The 16,323-nt window shown below is 54.0% G+C and overlaps 6 protein-coding genes across 6 annotated transcripts; 4 read left to right on the top strand and 2 right to left on the bottom strand.

Annotated features, from left to right (window-relative positions):
- Positions 1-1,816: 1,816 nt before the first annotated feature.
- On the top strand, positions 1,817-3,352 carry CABS01_05928 (glycolipid anchored surface protein; the record flags this gene model as incomplete). Its single annotated transcript, XM_060539296.1, has 4 exons — positions 1,817-1,943; positions 2,003-2,663; positions 2,718-3,048; positions 3,104-3,352. 4 exons carry the CDS (start codon positions 1,817-1,819, stop codon positions 3,350-3,352), a joined length of 1,368 nt encoding a protein of 455 aa, XP_060404691.1.
- A 2,026-nt stretch (positions 3,353-5,378) lies between these two features.
- CABS01_05927 (uncharacterized protein) lies at positions 5,379-6,903 on the top strand (the record flags this gene model as incomplete). Its single annotated transcript, XM_060539295.1, has 2 exons — positions 5,379-5,768; positions 5,860-6,903. 2 exons carry the CDS (start codon positions 5,379-5,381, stop codon positions 6,901-6,903), a joined length of 1,434 nt encoding a protein of 477 aa, XP_060404690.1.
- Positions 6,904-9,311: 2,408 nt separating this feature from the next.
- Positions 9,312-9,646, bottom strand: CABS01_05926 (uncharacterized protein; the record flags this gene model as incomplete). Its single annotated transcript, XM_060539294.1, has 2 exons — positions 9,312-9,415; positions 9,520-9,646. 2 exons carry the CDS (start codon positions 9,644-9,646, stop codon positions 9,312-9,314), a joined length of 231 nt encoding a protein of 76 aa, XP_060404689.1.
- An 891-nt stretch (positions 9,647-10,537) lies between these two features.
- CABS01_05925 (methyltransferase) lies at positions 10,538-12,899 on the top strand (the record flags this gene model as incomplete). The annotated part of the gene is made up of 8 exons (XM_060539293.1): positions 10,538-10,620; positions 11,059-11,313; positions 11,381-11,564; positions 11,658-11,674; positions 11,737-11,816; positions 11,881-12,148; positions 12,221-12,683; positions 12,753-12,899. The coding sequence occupies 8 exons, from the start codon at positions 10,538-10,540 to the stop codon at positions 12,897-12,899; spliced, it is 1,497 nt and encodes a 498-aa protein (XP_060404688.1).
- Positions 12,900-13,296: 397 nt separating this feature from the next.
- Positions 13,297-13,974, bottom strand: CABS01_05924 (uncharacterized protein; the record flags this gene model as incomplete). The annotated part of the gene is made up of 1 exon (XM_060539292.1): positions 13,297-13,974. One exon carries the CDS (start codon positions 13,972-13,974, stop codon positions 13,297-13,299), a length of 678 nt encoding a protein of 225 aa, XP_060404687.1.
- Positions 13,975-14,857: 883 nt separating this feature from the next.
- On the top strand, positions 14,858-16,145 carry CABS01_05923 (peptidase family M48; the record flags this gene model as incomplete). Its single annotated transcript, XM_060539291.1, has 2 exons — positions 14,858-15,907; positions 16,002-16,145. 2 exons carry the CDS (start codon positions 14,858-14,860, stop codon positions 16,143-16,145), a joined length of 1,194 nt encoding a protein of 397 aa, XP_060404686.1.
- Between the last annotated feature and the right edge of the window lie 178 nt (positions 16,146-16,323).

Genomic DNA, 16,323 nt, shown 5'->3' with positions numbered 1-16,323 from the left:
AATTTTGGTCGGTGGGTCTTTGTTATCGTGATTGTCGTCAGATGGATAGATGATGCCCTGCTTCGTGGAGTTGGAATTTCAAGTACATAGTAGCGGCAAGCCGGCAGCAGTGAAAGGCAATGGTGCTTCGATGGTGTGTGGGGAAATTCGTGTTCTTTTTTCGTCCGGAGGCGTGTTTATGGCTGTGGCGATTAAAGGCACAGATACTCAACAAGAGTTTTTTGGGATACGAGCCAAACCGGAAAGAAAAAACACATCAGGTACGAATTGCTGAGTGAGACTGGCACTGGGAGGCGGCGTGACGGCCAAGCGGCTCAGCGGCATTGCAAGGCATGCTGATAAGTAGTGCTACTACGGAGTAGTTCGTAGCGTCTCGGTGCCTCGAAAAAGGCTGGTTCCAAAGGCGATCGTCGTTTTTGTTGCGTTTCAGCGGGTTCGACCAGGCGACTTGAAGCAATGGGGGATGGAATAATAGGATTGTTTCCAAGGTGCGACGGATGGGGAATAAAGCAAAATGTGCTGCCTCTCTTTCTGGTACCCATACGGAGTAGAGCGTGAGAGAGCCAAACGGGCCACGGCAAGTCGCAAGGCGGTGGTTTGTCGACGACGTGGACAAAAAGCCTGTGCCCAGACGCGCCGGTGCAACGCGCCCAGAGACGGACGCTGGACGACCTGACAGAATTACATCACCAATAATCTTTCTGCCCGTGTTTACAATACACAACCTGATCAAATTGAGCAAGATGGGGTGTGGCTTTAAGAAGGGCCACCGGCTGAGTGCCAGCTCAACAGCCAATTGAGTTTTGCTCTTGCTTGCCGGGAACCCGATTCAGCTCCATCCCACCTTCCCGCTGTCTGCAGCCACACCCCTCTTTCCTCTTAGGTTCATATTAATGGAGAATTGTGACCCACGCCTTCCCTTCCCGTCCCCTGAATTGGACTCGCAAATGTCTTCCCAGGAGAAACGTCCAAGCAAGAGAGAACAGCTGCCATCCAGCCAGTGAAGGACGATGGTGCGGTTGTCTGACAGACACAACGAGACACTAGAATCAATTAGGCGAATGAACGGCTGCTGCTCCTATTCCCCCCCTTGATCCCTTCCCTCCCCTTCCTTTCCTCCCCGGGCGGCGTGGTCCACCGTCCACGACTCCTGTCGGTCCTTTCCTTGGCAAGCTGGCAAGGCAAGGGAAATCTGGACCAGGGCCGCAAAGTCTGGGAGGAGACTCGGAGACTGGGAAAGAGGGCGCGTAGTGGAGACCTTCACCTCCCACAGTCTGGGGGGTGTGTGGGTTGCAAAGAACGAATTCCACTATGCGGCTTGCCCTGCTCCTCCTTCTTGGTTACTCGCTCGTACGAATTACAGGTACGGAGTACCTAGTGTACGAATACACTAACAACCCAGGTAATGTGCGAAGTACTGCGTACCACTACCGTCAATCACGCCGTTTTTTAATCATCCACCTCCCTCCTTCCCGCCCGACCTCTCTCTTTCTCTCCTTCTCGTCATTCTCTCTCAAAATCCTCATCCGACCTCTCGTTGCCATTTTCCCCGGGTTCGAGTGCGCCTCCCTTTCCTCTTCAATAAACCCACACGTCAACTCCCTCGCTTTGGTTGACTTTATTTCCTCATCTACCTTTCACTAAACCGACCAACCCTTTTAATCAACAACCCTTTTGGACTCCGAAACTTCACCCCTTTCGCAGCTCACATTCAACTGTTCCTCACTCTTTCGGAACGTTCTACCGCTTGGCACTTTCTGATCATCAACTTGGGTTTTTGGGAATTCACTTTGGTTCCTTCGCACACATATTCACAATGAAGTCTGTCGCTGCCATCTCCGCCCTTGCGGCCCTGTCCGTCGTCTCGGCCAAGCCTACTGCTACTGAGCGCGAGGCCCCCATCAAGGCCCGTTCCTTGCCCGCAGTCTCCGCCTCCGGCAACGGTATGGATCACCAAATATCGCATCGTTCTGACCCAATTGACTGACATGGACATGAATAGCTTTCTACGCTGATGGCACCCGCTTCTACGTCCGTGGTATCGACTACCAGCCCGGTGGCTCTTCCGAGAACGTCGACCCCCTGGCCGATACCACCATCTGCGGTCGTGACATTCCCAAGTTCAAGGACCTCGGTGTGAACACCATCCGTGTCTACTCCGTCGACAACTCCAAGGACCACAAGGAGTGCATGCAGAAGCTCGCCGACGCTGGCATCTACCTCGTCGCCGATGTCAACAACCCCAAGTACTCCATCAACCGCGCCGACCCTCACCCTTCTTACAACGCCGTCTACCTCCAGAGCGTCTTCGCCACCGTCGAGGAGTTCGCCCAGTACGACAACACCCTCGCCTTCTTCTCCGGAAACGAGGTCATCCACGATGAGGCCAACACCACCTTGACCGCCCCCTACGTCAAGGCTGTTACCCGCGACATCAAGAACTACATGGCCTCCCGCGGCCTTCGCCACGTCCCCGTCGGCTACTCTGCCGCCGATGTCGCCGACAACCGCATGCAGTCCGCTGAGTACTTCAACTGCGGTAGCGACGATGCCCGCTCCGACTTCTTCGCCTTCAACGACTACTCCTGGTGCAGCTCCAGCTTCAAGCAGTCTGGATGGGACGTCAAGGTTAAGAACTTCACCGACTACGGCATTCCCATTTTGTAAGCAACACGAATATTCCCCGTTTGCTTTCCTAAAACTAACCAATGATACAGCCTGTCCGAGTACGGTTGCAACACCAACACCCGTACCTTCGACGAGATGGAGGCTCTCATGAACTCTGAGATGACCGGCGTCTACTCTGGTGGTCTGATGTACGAGTACTCACAGGAGGCCAACAAGTACGGAATCGTCGAGATCAGCGGCAGCACTGTCTCCGAGCTTGACGAGTACGCCAACTTCAAGAGCGCTCTTTCCAAGTATCCCGCCCCTACTGGTGATGGTGGTGCCGCCGCTACCTCCCACTCTGTCGCTTGCCCTACCTCTGACTCCGTCTGGATGGTCGACCCCACTAAGATCCCTACCATCCCCTCCGCTGCCGAGAAGGTAAATTATATCCATTCTGTTCCTTGGGAAGAGTAGGCCGCTAACAAACCGACAGTACATGACCGCTGGTGCTGGTACTGGCCCCGGTCTCAGTGGCGATGGCTCCCAGACCGCTGGTGACTCTGCTTCAGACGGCGAGACCACCGGAGGTGTTGCCTCTGCCAGTGCTTCCGGCGGCGCTTCCGCCACTGGCTCTTCCAACGCTGCTCCTGGCATGACCTTTGGCAGCCCCATTGAGAAGGCTCCTTTGGCTGTCGCCGGTCTGGCCGCCCTGTTCACCATGTTCGGTGCCTTCCTGTTGTAAGAAACTGAAGCCATGAAGATTGGCCCAGCTATTGCTGGATGTACAAACGATATCCAAAGGGCATTTGCTCTTAATTCGCATGAAGCACTAGATTTGATGTATGGCTTGGCCGCTATTTCGTTAGTTTATCAATGACACCCAGGGTACGGGCGTCCCCGGCTTCTGAACAGTGAATAACACGGCATGGAAACGGTTTTATTTGGAGTTGAGTCTTGGTGCCGGCTGTGCTGCTTTACAAAAGCCGCAAAGGACCATGAATCCTTTTCTATGCAGGCGCAAGATATTTGTACGTATTGTTGCGAAAAGCAACAACGATTCTAATTCATTTGTTTGATTATGACGTTGTTCTTTCATCAACTCCGCCTGTGTGGCCCACCAATCTCCTAGACGCATGATGTTCTGCTAAGTCCTCGAACACGTGCACAATCTGCTGAATAGAAGTTCAGCTGAGTTCAGCTGAGTTGAGACTGAAGATGAGGAAGACCTTGAAGGTGAAATTGATGTTAAAGTCGACGTTGGGTTTGAAGATGAGGCTCGGGTCCTGCAGGATTCGGCACGGGACTTAGTGATGGTCTGTGAGCTTGCTCCAAGTTTAGGTCTTCAGGAGATTATGGCTATTGTCGAGATGATGCTGAGCAATGCAAACAACCACCCACTGTGTCACCCAAGCAAGTACGCCCCTCATTTCCGGTGTTCGGGGCCGTCATTGCTGCGATGGTACCCAGAAGGCCGCCGGGCTATACCGCGAAGGTTACAAAGAACTGCCATAAAACTACTGTACATTGAAGAACCCTTGGGACTTGAGGCACTTCCTCTAGGGCAGAATTCTGAGACATCCCCAAAGGTTGACACTGAGTCGGGGCCACGGCATGTTGTCCTTTCAATCGACCGGGAAGACGCCGTAGACTGCTCCGGCAAAGGTGGAGAATGTGCCGTAGCTTCCGCTAGTTGCCGGCTATTTCGTGACTTTCAGTGCACAGCACGGAGTTAGGCATGATGCCAAAACCTCTGCTCACCTACCTCAGTTTCTTCGGCGAATTCTAGGCCAGGTCTACTTTGATCTGTCGGTGCTACCGGTGCTACCGATGGTTCCAGCGCAGAGCTCCCCACGGCAGGACTTTCTTTCCTCCTTTCGTCAACCAGGGCAGCTGTGACCAGTCTTGTTCTTACCTGTATACTTGCGACATACCTGGTCAAGCCTGCCATCAGCACGGGACTGCAGAGGATGGCACAGCCACCACAAGCTTCAAATCTCAAGACGCTTCGTCCCGTGGCTATGTCAATGAGTTTTCGGTTCCGCTGGGAGAGCGGCAGTCTAGCGGAAATCCGGGGGACGTTGCAACGGGTCAATATCAATGTGTAAGATGATTGGTGGACTAGGACGAGCATGTGTTTGGGGAAAGTAACCTCCAGGCCAATTGGCGTCGAGATCCCCCGCCTGAACACAACACTCCTTCTCTTCAAGGCATATCCTTTGAGGGAGGACCTGCCACCCAAACTCCCACCACAGATTCGCTGACGGCTTGGCGGGGATGAATCAGGCCATGGTCAAAATTTCGGCCCCGAACGTTCCTGATTTCCTCGTACGGAAGTCTTTCCTGGTCCTTTCTGTCGCCGCGGCACAATTCAGGGAAGCTTGAGTTGTGTCTTTCGAATCGCTTTGCATGCCGAATATCCGGCCCCGCCTGATACAGCCAATGATTCTTGGCATGGTAGGTGTTTGGTCCTACTTCATAGGATCGAGTCTCCGATAAAGCGACAGTGACTTGCTTTTCCTAACACTTGGGTTCGTCTATATGCTGCAAAACTCTCTTTCGCGGGAGACCCCGCTCCCCAGCAGTGTCGCATGTTGAGAGCAGGGGACACCTCGGTTTGAAGTGACCGGTCAAACCATCTGAAATACCGACTTCAGACCACATTGCTTCAGATTCAATTTCCATTCTCTCTCGATTACATTTCAACCAAACTTTGAGATGATGTTATAATCTGTCGTTCCAGGAAGGAAGCAAAGAAAAGTGAAAGAACAATGCGCCAAAGAAAGGCCGCGCGGCGATTAGGGCCAGTTTTCGTGGCAGCCACTCTCGTCCTTGTCACTTACGTTCTGTTTTATCCGCGAGAGAGGCTTTGGAATCCCCTAACAGGACATCACTCCACGGCGGTGTCTTTTGACTGGAAAAAGAAGGCCGGCCTTGCGACTGGAGCGGCATCTGATTTCGAACACCTCCACCTAAACGAGGAACAATGCCAGGCGACGTTTCCCGGCCTGACAGAGGAGATTGACCTGGCCGCGGCCGAGGGAGAGTTCCAGCTCGGACTCGGCGACGCTTCCGCCTCGCTGCTGGGGCAGATCAAAGACGATAGAATACTGATACTGCAGGCGCCGAGACCTGTGGACATGTCTGATCAATGGATCGAGGTGAGTTCCGCTCCAATGCCACACACTTTCCACCTCCAAGCAGAGGGAGATGGAAAGATCTTGAATCTCAGAAACTAACACAAAGACCAAGCGACAAAGCGCCGCCCTCCACCAGCTACACCGCGCCATTCTCACCTCACCAACCCCTCTACCAGACACCTACTTTAACCTCTACATCCAGGACACGCCCATCAAACACACCTGGTCCCACAGCCGTCCGGCGCGGACCTCGTCCTCTTCCTCCTCGTCCCCTCGACACACCTTCCCCATCCCCCACTTCTCCTTCTGGGCATGGACCCAGCCCTTCATCCGCTCCCTCCCGCACGCAGCCTCCGCCATCGCCGAGATCGAAGCCAGCCTGCCGTTCGAAAAGAAGAATGCCCGGGCCGTGTGGCGCGGCACGTCGTGGTTCAACAACGGCGCGAGTGCGAACCCGCGATCCCGACAGGACCTCATCCAGCTCACAAAGGACGCGGGATGGGCCGACGTGCAGGCGCTCGAGTGGACGAACAACGGGGAGAACGCGACGAACGCGCTGGCGATTGAAGATTTTTGCAGGTACAAGTACATTATCCACACCGGGGGCGTGTCGTACTCTGGCCGGCTGCAGTTTCATCAGCTTTGCGAGAGCGTGGTGTTGAGTCCGCCGCTGGAGTGGATGCAGCATACGACGCACCTCGTTGAGCCGGTGTACTCGAGTTCCCTACTATCAGGAGGCCAGTCAGAGTTGCCCGAGACTGCTTCTTTCGGAGCCAAGCCGCGGGATGAGCAGCAGCGACATCAGCAGCAGCATCAACTCTCACCAAGAACACTGGAGCAGTGGCCGACGACACTCCGCGCAGAGGAGGCCAACATGGTCTTTGTCAAGCCGGACTGGTCGGACCTGGAGGCGACGGTCCGGTGGTTGGAGGATCACCCGGACGTGGCGCGCGGGATTGCGAGACGGCAGCGGGCGTTGTTCTCTGGTCGAGGGTATCTGAGCCCTGCCGCGGAGGTGTGTTACTGGCGGGCTCTTATCAAGGGCTGGGGCCGTGTTGTGCGCGTTGACGACGATGTCGGCCGGAAGAGTGCTGACGCGGTGAGCTTTGAGGAGTTTATCGTGCGGGCTGAAAGGGCGAAGAAGAGGGGTCATTGAAAGGTTTACCGCGTGGCTTTTGGGTGAGAATATCACGTATGTCGACGATGACGACGAAAACCCAGAGAAGGGCGAGGCGGAGGAGTTTTCTCCGTCTGAATCTTTTCTTTGCGCTCGCGCGACTTATCACCGAGTTTGGCCATATGACAAGGGGAAACGTCTCAGATGAAAAGAAGAGAAGATTGTGGCACCCACCCGGGAAACTGGACAGGATCTATGCGATTTCGGCTTCCAATGAGCCTCGTTATTGGATCCAAAGCCGGATGTCGCGGATACACTTCGAACTCTTGGTCCTGGGCACAACGATACGAAGGGAAACGGAAATGGAGGTCCAAGGCACGCTTGACCTGGGGTCAAGCCTTACGAAGAGAAATCATTGACCAAGGCATCACCGAATTATGCTAGCTGAGGTCTGCATAGTACTGGGGATTTCACTAAAGATATGTTGTGAGGGTCTTGGAGGAGAAGAAGGGAAGGTGGGAAACGGGCGGATATGTCAACGAAGTAGACCACAAGAAGCCTCACCTCCGAGTCTCGATTATCGAAATAAAATCTACCACTCACCGGACGGAAAATTATGCCGGGCATCACGAGTCAAACATCACAACGAGACAAACCGCTAGTCAAGACAGCTAAGAAAATGACCGGAATTTGGCGAGAAGAGAAACAGCAGAGGATCTTTGTACCATAATCGACCATGGACTAAAGCTCCAAGCTTACGCGGTTCTCGGCACGCAATAGACGCATATCGCCTCGGCGCAAACGCGCTCCGGCTCCCACCTTGGCACCTATTGCCTGGTTGGATGTGGGAACTCCGGGGAAGGGCGAGATGCCTAGACCGGAAGGTACTGACTACCTCCGTACGCTGATCAAGTATTTGCCTGCCGGAGGGTTGACTTGGCAAAAGGAATCATCAAAGCGAAGCTGGAAATTTCGCGACAGTCACCCCCATTATACGTAGGGTCAGGGACGATGGGGGGTCTTGCCCAGGTTTCCATTCTGTCCTGGCGCCCGTGGTTCCGACATCCTGGGACTCGAGCAGACGAACGACATCGCTCTGGCGAGCAACGGAGTTTACCGCAGCTCTTATTATATGCTCGCGGGTGGTTTACATACTTCTCTTGGAACCAACAGGTTGGTGACTCGGGCAGACCCATGGCCTTTGACAGGGTTGGACAGGGTTTCTTATTCAAACTATCCGCACGTCTGATCGGCAGCGGAAATTAGCGAGTCTCGGGCAGTCTTAAGAGTTCAGACGGACAGCAGCAGCAAGCGGTACATAGTCAAACGTGACCGGATAGCGAAAGCATGATTCCATCACTGGAATGCCAATGAACGATCACCAAACTTTCCGTACTGAAACCTGATCTGGATCTTTCTCCAACGCCCGATTGAATACTGGTATTCAATGAAAAATCCGTACCGCCGGCGATCATCACATGGAAGTGACGTGAAGCAGAGGAGCGAAACACAATTCATGTTTGCCGGGCAATTGTGTCCGGACCTCGGTGTCTCCCATGATCGTCCATACCCCCTCACTACAACTTCAACCCACCTCGCCTCGCCAAAATCTGGGTCTAGGCGGGAAGCGAATGGACATCTACCTCGATGCATCTCGACAATTACGGTCGAGAAGAAACAGCGTTGCGTGCGTGCGTGATGGAGCGAAAGCTGCTGAGTGCCGATAGGGTAATACAGAAAAAATGCCCATTTCTGTTGTGTGACTGTAACCTGGCAAGAGATGAACAAATTTGTGACATATCAGCTTCCAGCCGTGCAGTGCAGGCAGGGCACACAGACATGGAACACGGACGCACATGCTCACTCACGACACGACACAGCACAACAGAACACGACGAACCAGCCTTCTGGGACGGGCAAAATTATGTCTTTCCCGGGAGGAGGAATTCCCATGTCTTGGTTTCAAACGAAACTAAGAAAAACAGCTAGAGAGGAATGTGTGTCGGATGAAAGGGGCAGACAATCTGCCTTGGGCTATGGTTGGGCAAAGTGGTTGGTTCACAAACTCGCAACTCACACTCTCACCTATCTCATACATTTATGTCTCTTCCTCCTTCTGCTTCAACGACTCAACGAGAGCAAAAAGCTGGGAACAGGGCCCGAGAACCGGGGACAGCTTCTCGCCTCTAAGCTCTGGGCGTTTTCTGTGCGGCACAGTAAAGCTAGTGCCAAACCTTTCCGCCCATTCAGATCCCGAGGGGCGGGACAGACAACCATGCAGGCTGGCTTGTTAAGTTGTTGTTGGTGTAGTGCACATGCACATCACGCCCCGCTGCATTTGCCTAGACTGGGCCTTTCCTTTCCGTGGACCCGTCCGTCACACCGTCTTTCGGGCGGTTCCAACGTCGGGTACGTGAGGCTGCGGATAGTCAACCATTGGAACTTACTTACCTTGGGTTAAGGTGGTGAGAGGCCATAGAGAAAGCATCTGCTTCACTAGCTGAGCGAGAAGATACTCTCATTTGTTCATGTATGAAGAAGGCATGGGTTCCTAAAGTGTGTGTTAGAGGATGCGACTCCAGCTCTCCCCACCTGTTATAGGCAAATCACGTTCTTCCATTCCACCAGCTCTTCTTTGTCCCGATGCCAACCAACTTACTTTCGCAGCTTCCCACCGCATACGGTGGTCCGCATGGTTGCATAAAAGTTCTGATCCTCGGAGAGGGAAAGCCTGGTGGTGGTGTTGGACATGTGTGTCTAGGCTGTCGGTTCCGAGCCACATGGGAGCTTTTTCTTCCCACCACCCCTCTCTCTTTTTCTCGTGTCAGATGTCACATTGGCATCTCTTTGTCTCTTCTTGCTTCTAAAGACCTCCGGTTGGTGACGATAGGTAGTTGATTGGGGAACTTCGGGCTTATTTTCCCTCTTGAACCTGCGATCCGCTTCTTGTTTCTTTCCATCTTCTCCCGCAGCTGAGGCACCCTGTTTTCCTTTTCTGCAGCCGTTTGCACATGGCTGAAGCAGAAGAAAAAAAAACACTTCGTTGGTTCTGACCTTTTGAAAACGTTGTGCATGTATCCATTTGCTTTTACCCCTCCTCATGCAGCAGCCCACACCCGCTAGATGGAAGGGCTTGGAAAAGAATTACGCCAGAAATTACAACAAAAAAAGAAGAAACGCCTGTAAAGGTTCGAGAGATCATAAGAAAGATGATTCTTGATAGTAACTAGTAACCAGTCCCGGCGATTCGGTGACCCCTTCCTCTAGGTTTCCCCTTTATCGGCCGATAAAAAGGCCATTCGCCGTCTTCCATTCTCCACCCCTGCTGCTCCCCTCCCCTCCCCTCCTTGAGAACGTCCCGACATCCGGTAGCAAATCGGGGAAGAAAGCGCCAGGTCCCAAAGTTAAACACTTCTAAAAGGGGGTTCTTTTCTGTCAATCCCACGCAGGCTTTTGGCCAGTGAGTAACCTCGGAAGCTTAGTCGCCCATGTGCTCCAGCGAATAATTAAGGTAAGGTATCTGTAGAGACTAAATCAATTAGCAGGATGGGAGGCGAGGGGAGGGAGGGAGGGAGGGAGGACCGCCGAGCCAGAAATCCCAGGTCCCAGGGTCCAGGGTCCCCGGGTTCGTGGGTACCTATCGTGTCAGTCAGACGACGCAGCAATAGTCCTAATGGAGGACTCAGTCGAGCAAACAACCACGACCAAAATTCCAAACAACCACACCAACCCAAGTCCCAAGTTCCAACCCGTTGGGTCTGGCAAGTCTGGGTGTCTGGGTCTCCCCGTGTTTTCGTTCCCGCCTTTCCCGCCCTCGCGGGTTCAGACCGACCAAGACCGACCCAGCTGTCTGGGTCCATCGCTCGCTCACCCTGAGATTCTGACACTCTCATCCACCCACTCACTCACTCACTCAATCACTCACACTCACTCACACACACAAAGCTCATACACTTCCCCCCCTCCCGCCCTCCACCTACCTCAACAACCTCAACCTCGAGCTCAATAATCCAAACTTTGTTTTTCCATCGGGATCTGGTCTGGTGTTCGCCCTTATTTGCCACTGCTCTTGCGAACCTTCTCGGCTCCGATTCTCCTCGTTATCTGCTAGGCCGTTCGATTCTTCGCCGTTCATCTTTGATGTCCAACTGTATCCCCCGCTCCTTTACAACAGATTCGCAATTGTCTTAATAGCTGCGAAGAGGGTGGCGACTACATCATCATCATCAGCAGCAGCACCAAAACGCTTCAACTTAACTCTCCGAAGACACGTGCACAAATTCCACCGCAGCGTTACAAGAACGACGCCAGAAGCGTCTTCTCCTTTGTTCCAATCATCTTGTCGGCGATCGATCGCGAAGAAGCCGACACAATCGCATCCACTCGTTCCATCCAGTCTTCCATGAGGCTGGCGCTCAACCGGAATCGAACAACCGTCGTTCCGAATCCGTCAACGTTAGCTCGCAGATAAAAAGCTCCGGGAGGCGGATACATAGCGCCCAGCTAAAGTATCCAGCATAGCCCGCCATTCGAGCTTCGAGCTTCGCACCTCATCTTGTGTCACCTTGTTCATGTCGCAGACCACAGTCATGTCCTTTCTCCCACCAGGTGTCGCCGATGGTCGTCTTCATGGTTTCGAGTTTACATTTGAGGCAATCCCCGACAAGTCATCCCTGCACGACAGCCACATTGAAGTTGACGTACGTTTTGACTTGGACCCCTTATGTTATCTCCCCAAAAAACTAGGTCTAATTACCCATCGTTCGTCTCATGTCACTAACAAACTCCACCAGCCCGATCCTCATGAGGGGTAATGCCTGCCACGCGGAACTACTTTAGCCTCATCTACACTGACTAACAACGTTCGTGCAGGGAGACTGAATCACTACCCGACGACGTCGAGTGTTTTCCCAGACATTTCGGTAGGACGTATCATGCATATCGAGCAGGCTGTAAGTATTCCGTAGCTTTCCCTCTACTCGGCTCGTATTCGAGAAGCTCACACACTCCATCCAGCCTATGTCTTCCCCAACGACCCTGCAGAGCAGGAGCGTCTAGACCTTCAATCGCTTGCACTCACAGAATTGTTCAGCGGCAGGTTACACTTCGCCCCGATCGCCGTCGAAGGGAGTACCAAGCGGATCCTCGACGTCGGCACAGGTACCGGGGCATGGGCCATGGATATGGGAGATGTGTACCCGGAAGCCAAGATAGTCGGTATCGACCTGTCACCGATCCAAAGTAACGCCGTTCCACCAAACGTTCACTTTTACATCGAAGATGCGTGAGTGTTGTGACATTTCATCTGACAACGGTTTCTCCCCTGTACACACTGTCCTGACCTTTCTACCGGCAGCGCACAATCGTGGCAATGGGAAGAACCCTTCGACTACGTCCACACCCGCGTTCTGCTCGGGTCATTTGGCGATTTCAAAAACGAAGTCATACGCCAGGCTTTCGACTCCCTGCGCCCGGGCGGCTGGCTCGAGTCCCAGGATTTCAACCTCGAGGCGACGAGCGACGACGACACACTTGCCCCCGACTCACCTCTATCTCGCTGGGTGGACGACATGAACCTCGCCAGTGAGATGATTGGGCGCCCCTTGTCCAGAGCACACATGCTGCGAGAGTGGTATGAGGAGGTGGGCTTTGTGGACGTCCACCAGCGCGTCTTCAAGATCCCGATCAACGGCTGGGCCAAGCACCCCAGGCACAAGCATGTCGGGAGGCTCTGGGAGCAGAATTTCTTGGACGGCCTCAGCGGATTCAGCATGGCACTCTTTACGCAGGTGTTGGAAAGACAGCAGGAAGAGGTGCAGGTAAGTCTCACTCGAGAGGAATTATTCGATATTCCATTCTTGTTTTCTGACATGCAGTTTGTGACATAGGTTTCTCTGGTCGATGTCCGCAGAGACATTTCCAACATGCAAATACATGCTTATCAGCATGTCTGGGTTGTATGGGGTCGCAAACCATACCCGGATGAAGCCATTCCTGCGCAAAGTCCGTCAGAGAACAAGGAAATGACCGACTGAAGCGAGTTACATGATCTAACGAACTTTCTAATAGACGGGGCGTTCTTTACGTATGGCGAAGCCGGAGTCCTAGGCTATCTTCCCGCTTTTCCCTTTCTGATTTCCACGACAAACTTGTCAGACGACAATTTAGACTAGGCCGTGCTTCAAACGAGAACCACCAGCACGCGTGCAATAAGAGCTCAGGATAGCTCGCAACGATATTTGTGCATGTAGACTTGCGAGAAGTTGCAGACGCAATACGAATCAACGGTTTGAGCGGCGCACATAGGCCTGTACGATGATGACTTTAGAAACATACTGCATAGCACAAAAAGATACCATACTTGTTCTTTAAATTCCTTCCTAGCGTTCAATACCCCAATCTATTCCTTTTCCTACCTTTCAGAGTCTTGATTTACTCCTTCTTGATCAACCATTCCAGCCACTTCGCCTTATCCTCACCCACCAACTCAAACAACTTCTCCTGCGTTAAAAAGTTCTGATCACAAGGCTCCCACCCCGGTACAGCGACCTCGGTAACCAGCAACCCCTCACTCGAAGACGCCACCGACGACGACGATGCGCCCTCGTCTTCGTCCGGCAACACGAAGCTGGCCTTATAAGCGCCCCCCTCGACGGTCCACTGTAACCTCTCGCCTGCAGCGACGTTGCCGCCCACGACAAAACTCTCGATTGCGCCGTCCGGCTGGAGGACGACGTAGCGGCCGCGGCCGCGGTGCAGGGAGTGCGTTATGCGCGAGCGGTTCCGGTGGAAGTGGCCTATCGGCGAAGTTGGGGTGAGGTAGTAGAATATCGCGGACGAGAGGGCCCGCCTCTGCTGCTCGGTCGTCAGTGGAGGGCAGTCCGGATCGTTGGTCGAGGGTGCTGCCACGTTCGAGGCTGAGGCGGGCGTTGCTGGAAACGGGGAGGGGATCGAGCTTGGGGCGCGGTCTGTCTCTATGTAGAAGCCGCCTTCGTAGTGAGCGTGGAGGGAGAGGGCCGAGACGATCTTTGCGGTGGAGGGGGGATCGTGGGGGGTGGGTAGGGCGGAGGGGGATATGTGGGAGAGATCTGGGAGAGGGATGGAGCCCATTATTATATGTTACGGGGTTCCTACGTGTTCAGAGAGTCTTGGAATATGAGGTCTATGAGAGAATACGAGGCAAAAGGTAAACGGGTCTAAGATTTCGAGCAAACCCAGAACTAAGTCGATATTGAACTCAAGGAATCAAAAATCTTCACAATATTCCAGCGCATTACCAAAATCTTCCTAAGTGTGAGGGAATTGTCACCCCCATAAGCTGACGGTCTGAGCTACTGACCCTAGCAGGGTACCGGGGAAGATTGATCACAAGGAGCGGATGAAAGACCCATTCTAGTAGGTCAGCAATTAGAGTGATCCTCACGATAACTACCCGTGGACAAGGAACAGCCAGCCATGTGCAAGGTGACAGAACCGAGGACCAATCCAGTGATTATTCACAGGTCGTCATCTCTGCTAAGGAACCTGGATGCTCGCTTGAGACTGGCGTTACTGAGGGTGGCGCCCAAAGAGATTTCATGGCATTGATGATTTCAGGCGACATGAAGTGAAGCTACGAATGATGCTTAGACATCCCATGGCGCAAGGGTTGAATGCTTACAATACCAAAAGTCAAAAGTTGACGGATTGTAATCCTTGTGGACGTACCAACAGTGCTACCTTGAAGAATTGACCCTGCTGTGGCTGGGTTAAAATTTCCGACGCCACACTTCTTATCGTTATCGCCGTTGTCAGCTCTTTCCGTGCAAGAACTCCGAAATGATGACAGCATCAACGAAGCTCTTCACATCGCACAATCCCACGCTCGATTCCCGCTTGCGACAGCTGCACCCGCTCGTCAATTGCGTAAAGGCTCTTACGCCGAGGCAACGAAAGAAGCGCCTATCCTCCGGCCCAGCCCGCTTCTCCGGCGCGAGCCCTTGCGCCCGCAGCCATGCTCACCCTCCGCGCTCTCCTGCGGCCGCCCGCCCTCCGCGCCGCGCCCCGTCAACTCGCCGGCCTTTCCCTCCCCGCCACACGACAGCAAGCCCGAATCCCTCCCTTCCCAGTAATACGAAATAATGCCCAGCTACAACAACAATATCCCCGACTCTTCTCCCAGACGGTCCGGCGGCCGGCTGCGGGGAAGGGGCCCGGCGGCTACGACCCCCGCAACCCGGCCCACCGCGAAGTCCTCCGAGAATACAACATCCGCACCGCTAAGCCTCTCATGACGGTCGACGACATCGGGCGCTTCTTCAAGTCCCGTGGCTTCGCCGGCACCGCCGTCGTGGCCGTCCTCGCGGGCATCGCCTTTGTATACTTCAACACCCAGACCGTCCCCGTCTCGGGCCGCAGGCGCTTCAACTGCTACTCCGAGGCCTCGGTCGAGACGCTGTCGGCCCAGCAGGTCAAGCGCGTCATCTACGACGTCGAGTCCCAGGGCGGCCGGTTCCTCCCCTCGTGGGACCCGCGCGTGCTAATGGTGCAGCGCGTCATGCGCCGGCTGATTCCCGTCTCCGGGCTCGAGGACCAGGACTGGGAGGTCCGCGTGATTGACGACCCCACAACCCTCAACGCGTTCGTGCTCCCCGGCGGTAAAGTTTTTGTGCACAGCGGCATCCTGCGCCTGACGCGCAACGAGGACGGGCTGGCGGCGGTGCTGGGCCACGAGATCGCGCACAACCTCGCGCAGCACGTCGGCGAGCGCTGGACGCAGTCCATCGGGCCCAACATCTTTCTCGGCAGCATGGTGATACTTTCGGGCATGTTCCCGCCGGTCATGGCACTCGTGCAGTACCTGGGCACCGGGTTCATGGATCTCATGTTTGCGCGGCCGATGGGGAGAAAGCAGGAGAGCGAGGCGGACTATATTGGGCTGATGCTCATGGCGGAGGCGTGTTACGACCCGCGCGAGGCCATTGCGTTTTGGCAGCGTATGGATATGGCGGCTAAGCAGGGGCAAGCAGAGGAGGTTCCAGAGTTTATGAGCACGCATCCTTCGGTATGTTTTTTCTTGCGTTTGTCTTGATCTACTTTTCCTTCGAGCCGCAAGCTTTCCCCCTTCCATTTTGTCCATTTCTAACAGCTATCATTAGAATGAACATCGAATCGAGGATTACCGGAAGTGGATGCCCAAGGCCATAGAAAAGTACGAGGCAAGCGACTGCCAGGGAAACGCTGGGTTCGCCAACATGTTTAGACGGGCGCTGGATAAAGGAAGCATGATTGCACAATTTTAGAGTAGCTCTCCCCTCATGGGCATGCGAGCACACTTGCATAGTTAGCTAGGTGTTTTTGGCGCTGAGGTTTAGACGGGATTGGTCATGGTATGGTGCTCCTGTGGATTTGCTTCTGCATTTCGTTTCTCTTGTCCGAAATTTCCCCTATACACTGCACTAACATCGCCGCTCATCATCT

The sequence above is a fragment of the Colletotrichum abscissum genome (genome assembly GCF_030869225.1).
Source record: "Colletotrichum abscissum strain IMI 504890 chromosome Unknown Scaffold_12.1, whole genome shotgun sequence".
Classification (NCBI taxonomy): Eukaryota; Fungi; Ascomycota; class Sordariomycetes; order Glomerellales; family Glomerellaceae; genus Colletotrichum; species Colletotrichum abscissum.
The sequence above is the reverse complement of the archived record's forward strand: the minus strand, read 5'-3'. Positions and strand labels throughout refer to the sequence as shown.